Consider the following 13,406-nt stretch of genomic DNA (forward strand, 5'->3'; position numbering starts at 1 on the left):
TTAAAGAAACTCGAATCCGACAAATTCTGACCCGACTTGATGTGTTTGGGTTAAATTCTTTTTGAAAAATTAGGTTCAGGTCGGGTGCAATTAGAGAATTAGTTGGATTAGATCGAGGTCAAAAGTTAGATAAATTCGTCCACTATGAGATATTTATAAAAATGCCCCTAATATATATTAAATTTTTGGTTTCAATAAATAAATAAAATATTAAGTTTTAAGTCTAAACTCAAAAATTAATCTTATTTACTTCAAAATAAAATAATTAAATTAAATTCAGGTCAAAGGAAAATCACGTCTCTTATTAAATTTCGAATTCAAGCAGTATTTTTTCTTAAGAGTTGAATCAGGGACGAATTGATTAAGCTTCGGGTCAAGGAGGGCAAAAAGCCACCACGTTGCCATCCCTAAATACATTTAATATATATAAAGTAAAAGTAAATGGCTTCTAACAAATTAACTAAAATGAAACTCATGCAAGATTAATGGTTTACAGCGCCCCCTCCCCCCCAATTGAATTCCTATATTTCTTTCACATATTAGGCATTTAACAATGGTTCATAAGGAGGTCTATAAACAACATTATCTTAGGATAAAGAACAGTCATTCAAAAATATATTGGATAAATTAACCATTCAGCTGAAGTTAAAAACTAAAATCTTAATGATAATGCCTAGTTACAAACCAAAGTCTTGTTCAGCTCGCTTCAGCACGGATGTCACCCTGTGGAAAAATTCTGGTTCCTGTTCTTTGATATCATCAAGACTCCTCTGCTCATGTTCATCAGCCTTCAAATAACAAAACATTACTAGTGTAAAGAGCAACCAGGAAGTATGAAGTTACTATTACTTTTCTATGATAAATTGATAACCCAAACCATACAAATGGAATTAGAATTTGAAAACATGGAATCTACCAAGGGATTTTTTTTATAAAAAAATTTATGATTATCAGTAAGAAAGTTAATAACAGAAAAAAGGTCCAGTCTTCAGGTGAATCCAAAAATTTCAAATTTTAAGATTGAACAAATATCGTCATGATCGTTGATGAAAGGATGATCTACAAGAACAAAGGCAATGCAACAAAATAACATATGTACTAAAGAAAAACAAAAACGTAGGATTTCATCGGACTTCCAGGCATATGCTATAACAAGACTGCCAAAATAGCACTTGGTAAAGCAAAGCCTCGAGAAAGTAAAGAATCTTATCTTTTTAACCTTTCAATCTTTCTATTCAAAACTAAACTAGGTTTAACAGAATATCAGATTAAATAGCTCATTGCGGTCATAAAGTCCCACCAAGGTTATGATAAGGTCAAATTTTCATCTTGGAGGAAGAGATAGAACAGAAATTTAATGGAAAATTGAAAATAGAAAAAAGTTACTTAAAAGGAAATAGGGAAATCAAGAGAGAATTTGAAGAACTATGGGAGAAATCCAAAAAGAATGAACAGAGGGAGACAATCCCAACAATTAGTATCTCAAATAATCATCATAAAAAACCTAATCGTAACTGAAATAACTAGATATCTTATGGGAAAACTAAAATAACCAAAATAGGATTAAAGTCAAGTCTACCATCATACTATGACTCAACACTGAATTTTTCCAATGTGTTTCAACTTTATTTTGTCTTGCCATAATACTTTCGGACAAAAATATGGGATTGTAATATTTCATGAAATATTGTATTAAGAAATGGCAAATCCATTGTAGTTCCAATTTTGTTGATTTTTTAAACAAAAAGTTGACTTTTTTGATTGCAAATGACAAATTTCCATCAATTTAGTTACTTTATGTTCAAAATCGTCAAAACTAGAATCCAGTTTAAAGATTCAATGCCAAAATTTCATTATTGACAAGTAGTACAATGGGAAATTTGGCCTTAATCCCTAACTACAGCCAAGACCCAATAAAACGCAATGCCAAATACGTTGAGAATCTTTGATTATTTGACAGCATTGAATAGCTAATCTTTAGAGATCACAGCTGAATTTCAGAGACTCTAAGTAGAGATATTCTTTCCTTAATTGATTCAATGCTTCATGTATATATATCTGTACATATTTCTAAGAAATACATACTTTTGTGTAAGTTTTTCCTCAATGCATTAGAGTATTCATCTCTAATTTCAACAAAATATGACCTTATATCCTAATATTTTAATAAGTAACATACTAAAGTTATATTAAATAACCTTTTTTTCAGTTGAGAGAAGCCAGAAAAAGCTTGATAGCAAAAGCTCTTATGGCTCTAATTAAATTAATGCGGAAAAGTACAGGGAAGAGGGATACAATAGCAATTTAGAGGGTAAATAAAAAAAAGACAAGCAATTCACAAGGAACCAAGGAAATTAGGGTAACATCTCAAAAATCATTATTTCAGATATTCATCATCCAAAACCAAATCGAGAATTAATATCATAGCTAAACCCAAAGCAAAATCCTGATACTTAGAAAAGTAAAATACTTGTATATAAAGAATCCATAGTACTTGGAAAAGTATAATATTGACTAAGAAAAAAAGAAAGCATCTTCGTTTAGAAAATACCTCTTTAAATTTTAAAAGAACTAAATTTGATACAGATGCTGCCTTTGCCTGATCCCATCTGAAATGAATAATGGATAATGTGTTACAGGTAAATCAAATATCACAATAAAGGTACAAGGCAAGTATGATCTCAGTTCATAAACTCGATATATTTATACCACATCTCAGGTAAATGATATTGTGCTTTAAGACAATAAAATGAAAGCGAAGATTATCAACCATTCAGTATCTATCAAAAAAAAGAAAAAAACCATTCAGTAGGCTACATTTTAGCTAAAACTTGTGCCAGTGCAAGATGGCCAGAAATAGACTAGTGACATAGCAAAAGAAATGGCTCTGGTAAAGTTCATGGCAGAAATTGCCTCTGAAATAAGCTTAAACTGTTATTCATGTGCTGCTTAACAAAAAGAAAGTTTATATGTTGCATTACAAATAAAATTAGCTGTATGCTATCTTAAGCTTTTAGAAATCTGCTAGACATGAAAGTTATTTGGCCTTTCCAACGTATATTTGGACACATGGATGCATCCGTAAATTGGGTTAATGAGTGCAATTGCCCCCAGTAGGATTGAACATAATAAATGATTTATATATTAAAAGGAAAATAATAGAAGGGTACTAGCTCTGTACGAGGTGAAGTCCCCTAGTCTTTGGACAAGGTACATGTTTCCAGTTTCAACATCACTAAAAGGGGCTTTATAGGAGGGAAAATTTCACTCGTTTTGTATCTTAACTGTTGGACTAAAAAATCTCCATAGTTCAGAACTACTTAGATGAAAAATAAGAGAAGCCAAGGGAGAATGAATTCTCAATTGCACAAATCTTAGTACATGGTTGATTCCACAGGAGGCAAAGTCCTCTAGTTGTTTGGACAAAGCACCATTCTGCAATTCCACCTCCACTGGGGAGGAGCTTTATAGGAAAGTATAAAATCACTGTTGGACTAAAAAAATCACCATAATTGAAAACTACCAAAAATTGAAAAAAAGATGGGCTTTATAGGCCACTCCTAAACAATAACAAATAAATAGTATTAAGAAACATGTTACTAATATCACCAATATCAGAAAACACATGCTGATTCTATCCAATCATATCAAAAAGTTTGTGAATGCCATATGCTCCAAATTACATCATGAAACAAACCATACCTAACAAGCATCAACTCGTTAACAGATCGCCACATTCCACGCCCCACATCTTTTGGAGATGGTTCTCTTGCACTTCTCCCACGCCACAACTCTTTAACAATGTATTGCACTTCTTCAACATCAACCTGCAGGAAATGGCAAAAAAGAAACAGAAAAAACAAACTTTAAGAACAACAATATTAATCTGATATAGAGCATGAACAAAAATATTAATCTGACATGCAAATGGTTTCTGAGACAAGGGAAATAGGAATGGCAAACCATAACCAGCTGGAAGGTCTGAATATAATGGCTTACTAATAATAGATTTAGGAACAACGTGACTCCCATAATTTCATGAGAACTATAGATTTCCTTTTTCTTTTTCTTGGACAAATGACAAAGACTTAAACTATATAATAAGATTATAAATACATATGATATTTTAAAAAGTTTTTAAGGGGTTATTAATCATGGCCAATTTATTACAACCCTTTTAAGAATGAGACAATCTTGGTTGACCAATTGAAAACCCATTTCAGTACCTCACTAAATGACTGAATATGGATGTGCATTATCAAAACAGAATGGTCTGTATGCTCCAGGACCATCAATGAAGAAGAATGTATACATATCATAAAACGCAAAAATAGTTTTAAGTTGCTTATATTAAAAAAATGAAGTCTTGAATTGAAATAATAAAGATGAATGTAATTATTCCAAAGTATCAAGGCTATATAGCTTCAACTAAACGATAATACATTGCCTTTATTAATAAAAATAGTTTTGAGTAGCTTAAATTCTATATCACGAGGATAATAGCTTTTCCATAAGGTGGCATCCAAAGGTTTCAACCTAGTTCATGAAATGGAAGCTCACAGAATGGCTTGAAATGGCCAAGAGAAGGCAGATAAGGAACATTTGATGACCACAGATTCCAAGCAGATTCAGTCAAAAACAAATATAGTGCCTTAGAAATTCAACTCTGAGCTTTCTTTTCCTGAAACACTTGACACTGTTATTAAAACTTAAGGTTTAATAGATGATTATAATTTTCAGAATGTTATCCTCAACTTAGTTGAGCCATCTGGTATGATAGGTCATGTTCTTCCACTATTTTGTCCAAGTCTTAGCCGAATTGATCCAAAAACCACCCTTCATCGATTCAAGCACATGTCAAAAGCCTTAAACCTAATTTGTTTCTCCCTAAAATGCTCAGTGCAAGAAGCAAAGCATATATCATATATTCTTCCTACTCCATTTTCCATCAAGAAACTTTTCGCAACAAACAGAAAATATTAATATATGAATCATCAATTAAAATGCCTAAATATTCAAGGAAAAATTGTTCATTAACTTGCAATAGGTTTCAGCACAGAGAATACTGTATTGTAATACAGTATCCACAAATTTCACATTGGACAAAGAGGTTAACTGGCTTCATATCCCTAAGATTTTATTTTACTATTAGTTTACTCTATTATTTGAGCACAGTCTATATATATTTGATTTAATGAATTTACCAAATAGAAATGGGAAGTTCCAGTATCCAACCAGATGGAAGGAGAAAGGGATGAACAAATGATAAAATATTTAAATCATAAAATAACTGCATCAAGGAAATTGAAAAAAGTACTTTACATGTCAAACAAAAAGAGCAAAATAATGACTCCTCATGCAAAGGGTGTCGAGGCAAATCCTACCTGGACTTGCATGTCTGCACCATATACTGACTCCTCATGCTCAATAAGCCGTTGAAAAAGCGTCTGATAATGGTCAACATCTAGATTTACCACTGGCTCTGTTTGAACATCCAACCCTGCAAGTTGTGTAACAACATACGAGGCCATAACCTGTCCAAATATCGCAGGGATGGTACCAAGAACTGGTATGATACGGACCCTAAACCCAGGTACTATCTGACAGCAGAATAACACATTAAATTGTTGGATTAAACATGTAGATTACATACTAATGTAAATCAACATATTTTCCTTTTCCTTCTACCCTTAAATCTAGAGATAGCAAAAACCAGGGACCTAACACTAGCAAGTTCAAATATATTGCTAAAAGAAACACAGCTTTAGCTCCATCCAAATGTACTTTCAATTCTTAAATTCTGCTGCAATATATTGGATGAATTTCCCCACTGCATGATGTTATGTGATCAAACAGAGTACTTTAAAACTGCAAAAGGAGGAAGCAAGCATCCTCACTTGATAATCTGAAGGGTTGTCTTCTTCACCACTTGGTCCTCTAAAAGGAAGCAGCTTAGCTTTAGGTTTCTCTAAAGAGAAAACAACAGGAATTCCACCCTCAATCCCATGATCTTTCCTTAAACGGTGTCTCACCTAGAAGCAAAAATTTGACAAAGAGTAAAGTGAATGATAGCTGGAAATAAACCCCTAAACAATGTCTTCTTAATGCAATAGATAACAAGAGTAAAATTTGATATCCAAAATAACAAATACAAGCATAAGTTATTAAAGTTTTTCCAAACCAAATAAAATCCAATTGGACAAGGTCCCAAAGTAAACACCAATCATAAGATCAGCAACCACCAGAAAACTACAGTAGCAAGTGTAGATTCAAAAGCCACAGATGCAAAGAGCCCCCATTTTAGAATGATTGACAACTCCAAAACAACTTCACCGTATTCAGAATCAATAATATAAAATGCCAGAAGCTCAAATCACAATAACTAATAAAAATACAAAAACATAAATATTTCATAACCCAAAGCTACTGATACTAAAATAAAATAAGTATCTAGAAGCTAAACCTAACCTTCATACATACCAAGTAGCAAAGCTGATCCTAATCCTCTATTACTGAATAAAGTAACCAAAGAATCTTAAACATCTTAAATATATATAAAAAGTACTGCCAAACGCCTAAAATATTGGAAAGAAGCAAAAACTTTAGATAATTAAACTCCTTGAGCAATTTTTTTACACCCTACATAAAACACAATGCTGGACTCAACTATAAGGACCAAATCTTCTCAGTATTTTCCATCATTCTGCCATTAAAAAAAATCCTATTATTAACCCCTCAATTTTCCTTCCATATAGTTTTGCAACCTATGTCCTATCAATATGCAGTAACCCTCTCCATCCACCCTATACTACATTCTACTTTTTAACTTGTTATTGCCTATCCAAAAGCATCAATGCCTACCCATGTCATCTTCTATAGAAGCATAATGCTCCATTCCAAATGGATAGAAAGTAGGTTTTACCTAAAATTCTGCAGCTGTAAGCTAAATCTAAAACTCTTTGTCATCTACTCTCAGTTTCCTTAAAATTAAGAAATCTGATATGTAAGCCATAGAGACTTCGAATTGAAAGAAAATGGTTAAAATTTTTTAAACAGGAGGATTGGGGAGGATTATTTTCACTAATGCTTGATGAGAGAGAAAAATAAGGCAAAAGAAAGGATGGTCATTTTCCATCCTTATTTTTTTTAAAAAAATCATTTAAATTGGAAAGATTAGATGAGAAAAAATGAGATGGGTGTGCAAGTAAAGTGATGCAAATTTACTAGATTTCCATCTTTCTACAAGCATACTGATAAAAGAAATAACATATATTCCACATTTCCAATTTTTTTCCTCCCTCAACTTCCGACTTTACATATTTCTATTCTCCCTACCAAGCAAAGCATTACAAGATGTGGAAGAAACAATGACCTTCTCAAACAAAATATAATTTGTCTACCAAAATTATATACCAATTTAGATTCACAAGAGCATATCACATATCATGGTAACGAAATCTAACAATTCCATTTCATATAGATTAGAAAGAACCAGACATTTAAAATAAATAACTAAACTAGTTAATTGGATACCATAAAACATAAGGCACAAACAAAAAGGAAAAACCAAAGCACAAACACAGAGAGGCATAGAAAAATATCTTAACAAGCTTGGGCTCTGAAAGTTGAAACAAGGCTGAGTGATTACAGATCTAGATAAAGGATCATTTGTTGACTCTCTTAAATCAGCCACGCGAATTCTTGTTGGATCAGCTCTCGCACCAGCTCCTGTCGCAGATAGTACCTTCAGACCTCTGCGTACACATGCAGCAAGAAGTGCCACCTATGACATATGATAATAGAGTCATGTTAGGTAGAACTTTTGCCATTAGAACAATCTGCGTAATTCCAGAAACAATGTTTTATGCTGACAGATTGTTAGCAATCAGCTGAAGAACTTATGTTGCTTGCTTACTCGTGCTTTAGATGGGTGCAATATCAAACAAGCATATAGAAGGATTAGCCATGCACTAACATAATAATGAAAAAAAAAAAAACATAAATTAAAGCATAACATGAACCCCATAAAGAAATTAGGAGTTCTATATATGGTGAAAAGCCAATATTTGACTGCAACGTTATATAAAATTCTTATAGCCAGTAGGTAAAACTGAAAGTTCATAAGTCATGATGATACCTTTGTGTCAATGTTATCAATGCAGTCCAAAACAAAATCAGGGTTGCCAGAAAGAATTTCTTCTTCAGATGACACATCATATAGCAGCACCTTTGCATCAACTTGGCACTCGGGGAAAATTGAAGAGAAATGCTTCTTGAGGCATTCAGCTTTGGGGATACCAACATCTGCTCGTGTTGCAACAGCGTGTCTATTTAATGATGAAAGAGATACCTTCTCATATAGTCAAGAGTAAGTAGAGATTTCTTAAGAAAAGAATTTAATGGTCATTTTTTTAAAGAAAAGACATGCTTTGCACCCACATCCAACTTACACTACCAGCTCCTTGAACTAGCAAAGCGAAATTAGAATGCATAAATAGAAGGTAAAATTTTATATAATATTATTATGTTGTCTCTTTGAAAGCTTCAAAAGGAGCAAGCCACAAAACAATGATGTTACAAGAAACCCTTGCAAAATGATAACCAGCATCCTAGAGTCCATTCTTTTGGCATATCCTTTGGGATAAAGATAGTAATGACAGAGCAAGTTATTTCCAGACTTTCTTCAATCCAATGGGCAAATTTCTCCAAATTTCAGAAACATGTTATAACATAAGAGTATGTCTGGATGCTGGATTCCAAGGAGGATATTTATTTGAGACGACAAGTTCTTTAGTTTGCCGAAATAAAAAGTGGAATTTGGATGAGGGATTTGAACACTCAAACATCTCATTTCAAATTCAACTCTTGAGGTGTAATTTATGAAATTCTTTGGTCTTTTATATCAAATATGTATTATATTCCCCAATTTGTGAATTCACAATATCTTTCAAAGTATTTAAGTCTTCCAGAAATTTCAGAAATTCAAGAACATGACAATAAATACAAGAAATGGAGGACCTAAGGAAAATAACATATTGACATATGATTTGTGATCAACCAGTAATTGTAGCTTAAAACAACTTGCAACAGAGAAGCAAAATTGCAAATACAAAGTTCAGATGAATATGCAACATTATACATGCCATATACCAAGCCTAAATAAGTTAGCACTGGATTAATCATTGATGAAACATATAAGATACCTGGTCAAAGTCCACCAATAGGAGCTTGCCAACTCCTGATCTCAAAAGCATAGATGCAGCATGACTTCCAACACCTCCAAGACCAATGACCACAACATAGGACGATGTAACCTTTTGCTGAGAATCAAGGCCAAAGAACTGGATATTCCTAGCAACAAACAATGAAGACAAAGACAAATACATGTTCACTTATTCTCTCAAAATGTTAGAGAAGGATGGTTAGGTATGTCTAAACCTCACATTGGGCATATTATATGAATACTGGCCAATCCATGAGTGCACTTTAGCTCAGGACGATAGTCTAAGAAATTTAACAGTAAATCAAACATTCTCACCTATGTTCAAGCCAAGCTCACCTATATTAAAGCTTGGTTCGTTGATTAAATGTGATTAAACTCGTCTATTTAGTTAGTAACCACACATAAAGAGAAGTTAAATTGCGCTCATTCACATGTTATTCGAACAACATATTTGTTTGCTTACACCCCCAAATGTAGACGTCCTACATATCTACTGGGTTTCCACTTGTCGCAGAGTGTGTTATTTGGAAACCTCAATTATTTTGATCCAGAAGTCCTCCCAACTGTTGAAATTTTCCAAGTTGACCATCCACTTCAAAATCTTTTTCATAACAAGATTCAAATATAGCACACTTAATATCATAGAAATAAAAAAACTTCATATGTCCAGAAAGAGAGAGTAGTGTAGATGTTATATAGACACAAAAAGATCAATACTCTCAGCTTTGACTTTTCAACTTGCCTTGACATGTTAGAATATAAGATCTAGGGAAAACATGACCTGAGAATTAGAGCAATGATAAAAGAAAGAAAACCACAACTCTCCTGTAGGCTGTAGCATTTTAATTTCAAAAAGGAGTAAACATGGTTCATCCATAGACCATGGGTTAAAGAGATTTACCTAGTCAGTTGCTCAGAAACTATTTCATCTGCTAGAAGGCTCAAGCCAGTCATCCCAATATTCCCATTTCCAAGACCAGTCGTACATTTGACAGTTGTATCTGATGCAATTTCAATTCCCGGAATAGCAATCAAAGAAATGGAACAATAACATTTTCACCAATATACTAGTATCTTACAAAAAGTTCGACGAAAGAGAGTTCAAATTTGAACTTAAAATGACATTAAAAATTTAGAATAAACACAGAATTGATAAAGATGATTGCATCTATCAGATCTAGCATATTTAGCCTTTTTCCAGTGTTGTAGTTCAGTTAGAGCATCGAATACAAGCATTAAAATAATAGCATCTTTCATCATGTGTGAGAAGCATACCACACAATAAAACAACAATCACCACATCATGCAAGTTTTCTTAGAAGTACAACTTATAGCCAACAGAAAACACCAAAAATCTTTAACTTGGTGATACTGTCACAACAGAAATCAAGACTCAAGACAGCCATATCATTTAATCCAAACTTAATCTCCTAACTTCTAACAAGTAATCTGCCAAACTCAATCTCCTATCTTCTCACAAGAAATCGACTAATCTCCCAAACTTTATCTTCTAGCTTCTCACAAGTTTAGAACTCTTACTAAAGAAATTGTAAATATAAAGGAAATAAGCAAACCACACCTTAAAAGTATATTCTCACACACCTTCAGGATCAAGAATCATTTTCAATATACTCATTTGAGAACATTCATCAAATTATAAGATGAAAACAGTTAAGGATAGAGGATCATTCATATTAAAATGAATAACTTCAGAAATTCATTGATCAACTTCAAATATAAATCATTCCTGAAATAACATATCATACAGTTAAGGTCCCATCTTTAAAAATTATAGAAGACTCATATTCGTTAGCTACCATCACTACCATAACCAATGTCTAGAGTCATATTGATAACCTTGTTCTCATAACCTTTACTAATTATTGTAACAGTTAGTACAGCCGTATGATAACTAATTCGATCAGTCAACGGGAACATGTGCTAACTGTTAATAACCCATTAGAAAGGGCATATGCTAACTACTATAACCCATTATTAAAGCATACCACTAATCCTGTATCAATTGTCCCCTTTCTTGGGAGTCGAATTCAATATTCACAGCTTTCATAAGACATCCTTTTAGTCATAATAATAAAGTTTCATATCTCATTCAATAATCCATAGTTCATCGTATTAATAAACCAAAATAATAATCATGTGTTTTAGGCTAATTCATATCCTTGAAAAAAAAAAAAAGGAATAAGACAATTAACTTATTTTTCCAAAGCCTCTTTATTAAACAGAATGATACAAAATCCTGTTAGAAACTGTTTTCTGAGCAATCATGGATTCAGTATAGGTCAAATTCATAGAGATTCATCACTCAGTAAGTAAGATGATTACTAAGAGGCTTACTACTATTAATAGCCTAGATATTTGTCCAACCTAATCATATATTCATATCTACCAGAAGAATTGCAGATATTAGTTCCCATAGCAGCAATCACTTTTCAGTTAAAAGAATAACATATTGCTGATCAATTGGGTTTTTCACATTACAAGGCATGCAGCTAATAGTTAAAAGCATGTTGAGGTCCATCAAATGAGAGAATACAACAGCAAAGCCTTTCTTTCGGACAATTACCATAGAAATCGTGTATAACAAGACAATTACTGAGTAAATAAAACTGACATTACCATTCAATTCGATTGCCTTTTTATCGCACTGGTTTGAAATCCTTCTGCAAAATACACAGAAAAATCAATCATTAAAAAGCTTCTGGTAAACTGCCGAAGGAAAAAATTCATATTCTATCTTTTATGAAACCAGATTAAATGAAAGACTCGTTCAACATACTTATATTTAATCTATTTCTAGGCAACTAAAAGGCAATTTAGTACTTCGACAAAACAACTTCACGAAAGAAAGAAAGCATAGCCTAGAAATTCTATTCAAATTTAATAATTTTAGCGAACATGGATGTGGACTAACAATGACCAATAAACATTTTCATAGAAATAAAGAAAAGAAGAAGAAGAAAGCACGATCAACGAATCAATGGACTCAACTGAGTTTCATATAGCAATGAAAGAGAGAATGAGATGATGACGATAAAAAAAAACTTACCTTGGAAGAAGCTTAAGAAGAAATAAGGTAGAAGCAGCACCGAGAAGAGCACCTCCGCCCACCAATGCCAAGCTCTTGAGCTTCTCCTCCATTTTGATTTTGCACTTCTGTTGGGTCCTTAATCTTCAATGCCTGCGGCTCAGGGTTTTAGGCGGGATATTGGCTTAGGGTTTAAGACCCGATCCGAATCCGACTAATCTGAATTGGGTAGAGCGTGAATCTGAATTCTGAAATAGCTTCCATAAAGGCTGGAATCAAAGTTATTCAAACGTGAAATGATTTGAAGTCATAAGGGTTATTACTTGTCAACTTGAATTTAATTGTTCCTAAACTAAATTGTTTTACTTCCTCCTCAATTTGAACAAAATCTTCATTGGTAGCAAACAATCACACATGGTAAAATATTAATAAAAATTTAAAATCTTTAAATTTATAAAATTATTTGCCTTTTAAAATAATCTACACAAAATGCTTAAATATGAACCTAAACATTATTGTATCACTAGTTTTATATATTTTAAATTTTCAAATTACTGTTTTAAAACGAATTTTAGAATTAGAATTCTTATTTATTTTAATTTTAAATAATTTTTTTGTAATTTTAGAAAATTCCCAAGCATTTTCTAATGTTTTTTCACTTTCCTTATTTCATCGTCAACAAACTCTTCGATTTTACTTAATTTTGCTCAGTTTTATTTTTTTATCGCTCATTTTTTATACACAAAATATATCATCATTTGTAGTCTAATCCACTTTATTTATGTATTCTCTTCTTTATTTTTCCTTAACTGTGTAATTTACTTGGAAATTTTTATTTTAACATTTTGATGATTTTGACAGGAAAAAATATTAATTTTAATCAATTATCATGACTTCTAAGAGAAATATTTAAAAAAAAACTTTTAGCTCTTACTATTTATATATCATTATGTCTTTTTTTTAATTCCTTTAAAAGTATTGATATTTTAGTATCTAATATTATATGAATCAATATTCATGCAATCAATTTTTTATATAAAAATAAATTATATAAATTTATTAAAAACATTTTTGGTATAAATTATTTTGTGATTTGAGTTTATCTGAATTTAGATAATTATTTATCCAATGAAATAT

The 13,406-nt window shown here is 32.1% G+C and overlaps 1 protein-coding gene across 1 annotated transcript; it reads right to left on the reverse strand.

The window, feature by feature from the left end:
• Positions 1–446: 446 nt before the first annotated feature.
• On the reverse strand, positions 447–12,770 carry LOC108453773 (tRNA threonylcarbamoyladenosine dehydratase 2). Its single transcript, XM_017752063.2, has 11 exons — positions 12,291–12,770; positions 11,861–11,904; positions 10,125–10,224; positions 9,204–9,351; positions 8,138–8,350; positions 7,649–7,783; positions 5,898–6,032; positions 5,385–5,600; positions 3,703–3,827; positions 2,552–2,609; positions 447–788 (listed from the first exon to the last, which is right to left on the reverse strand). The coding sequence occupies exons 1-11, from the start codon at positions 12,380–12,382 to the stop codon at positions 678–680; spliced, it is 1,377 nt and encodes a 458-aa protein (XP_017607552.1). The 5' UTR covers positions 12,383–12,770; the 3' UTR covers positions 447–677.
• Positions 12,771–13,406: the final 636 nt, after the last annotated feature.

Source organism: Gossypium arboreum, chromosome 11 (genome assembly GCF_025698485.1).
Source record: "Gossypium arboreum isolate Shixiya-1 chromosome 11, ASM2569848v2, whole genome shotgun sequence".
NCBI classification, from domain to species: domain Eukaryota; kingdom Viridiplantae; phylum Streptophyta; class Magnoliopsida; order Malvales; family Malvaceae; genus Gossypium; species Gossypium arboreum.

Excerpts from the sequence above, each read along its gene's own strand:
- LOC108453773 (XM_017752063.2), bottom strand. The coding sequence starts at position 12,382 with ATGGAGGAGAAGCTCAAGAGCTTGGCATTGGTGGGCGGAGGTGCTCTT. Across the intron at positions 5,601-5,897 it reads ACAACCCTTCAGATTATCAA|ATAGTACCTGGGTTTAGGGT; the intron begins GTGAGGATGCTT and ends TTCTGCTGTCAG. Across the intron at positions 2,610-3,702 it reads AACGAGTTGATGCTTGTTAG|ATGGGATCAGGCAAAGGCAG; the intron begins GTATGGTTTGTT and ends TATTCATTTCAG.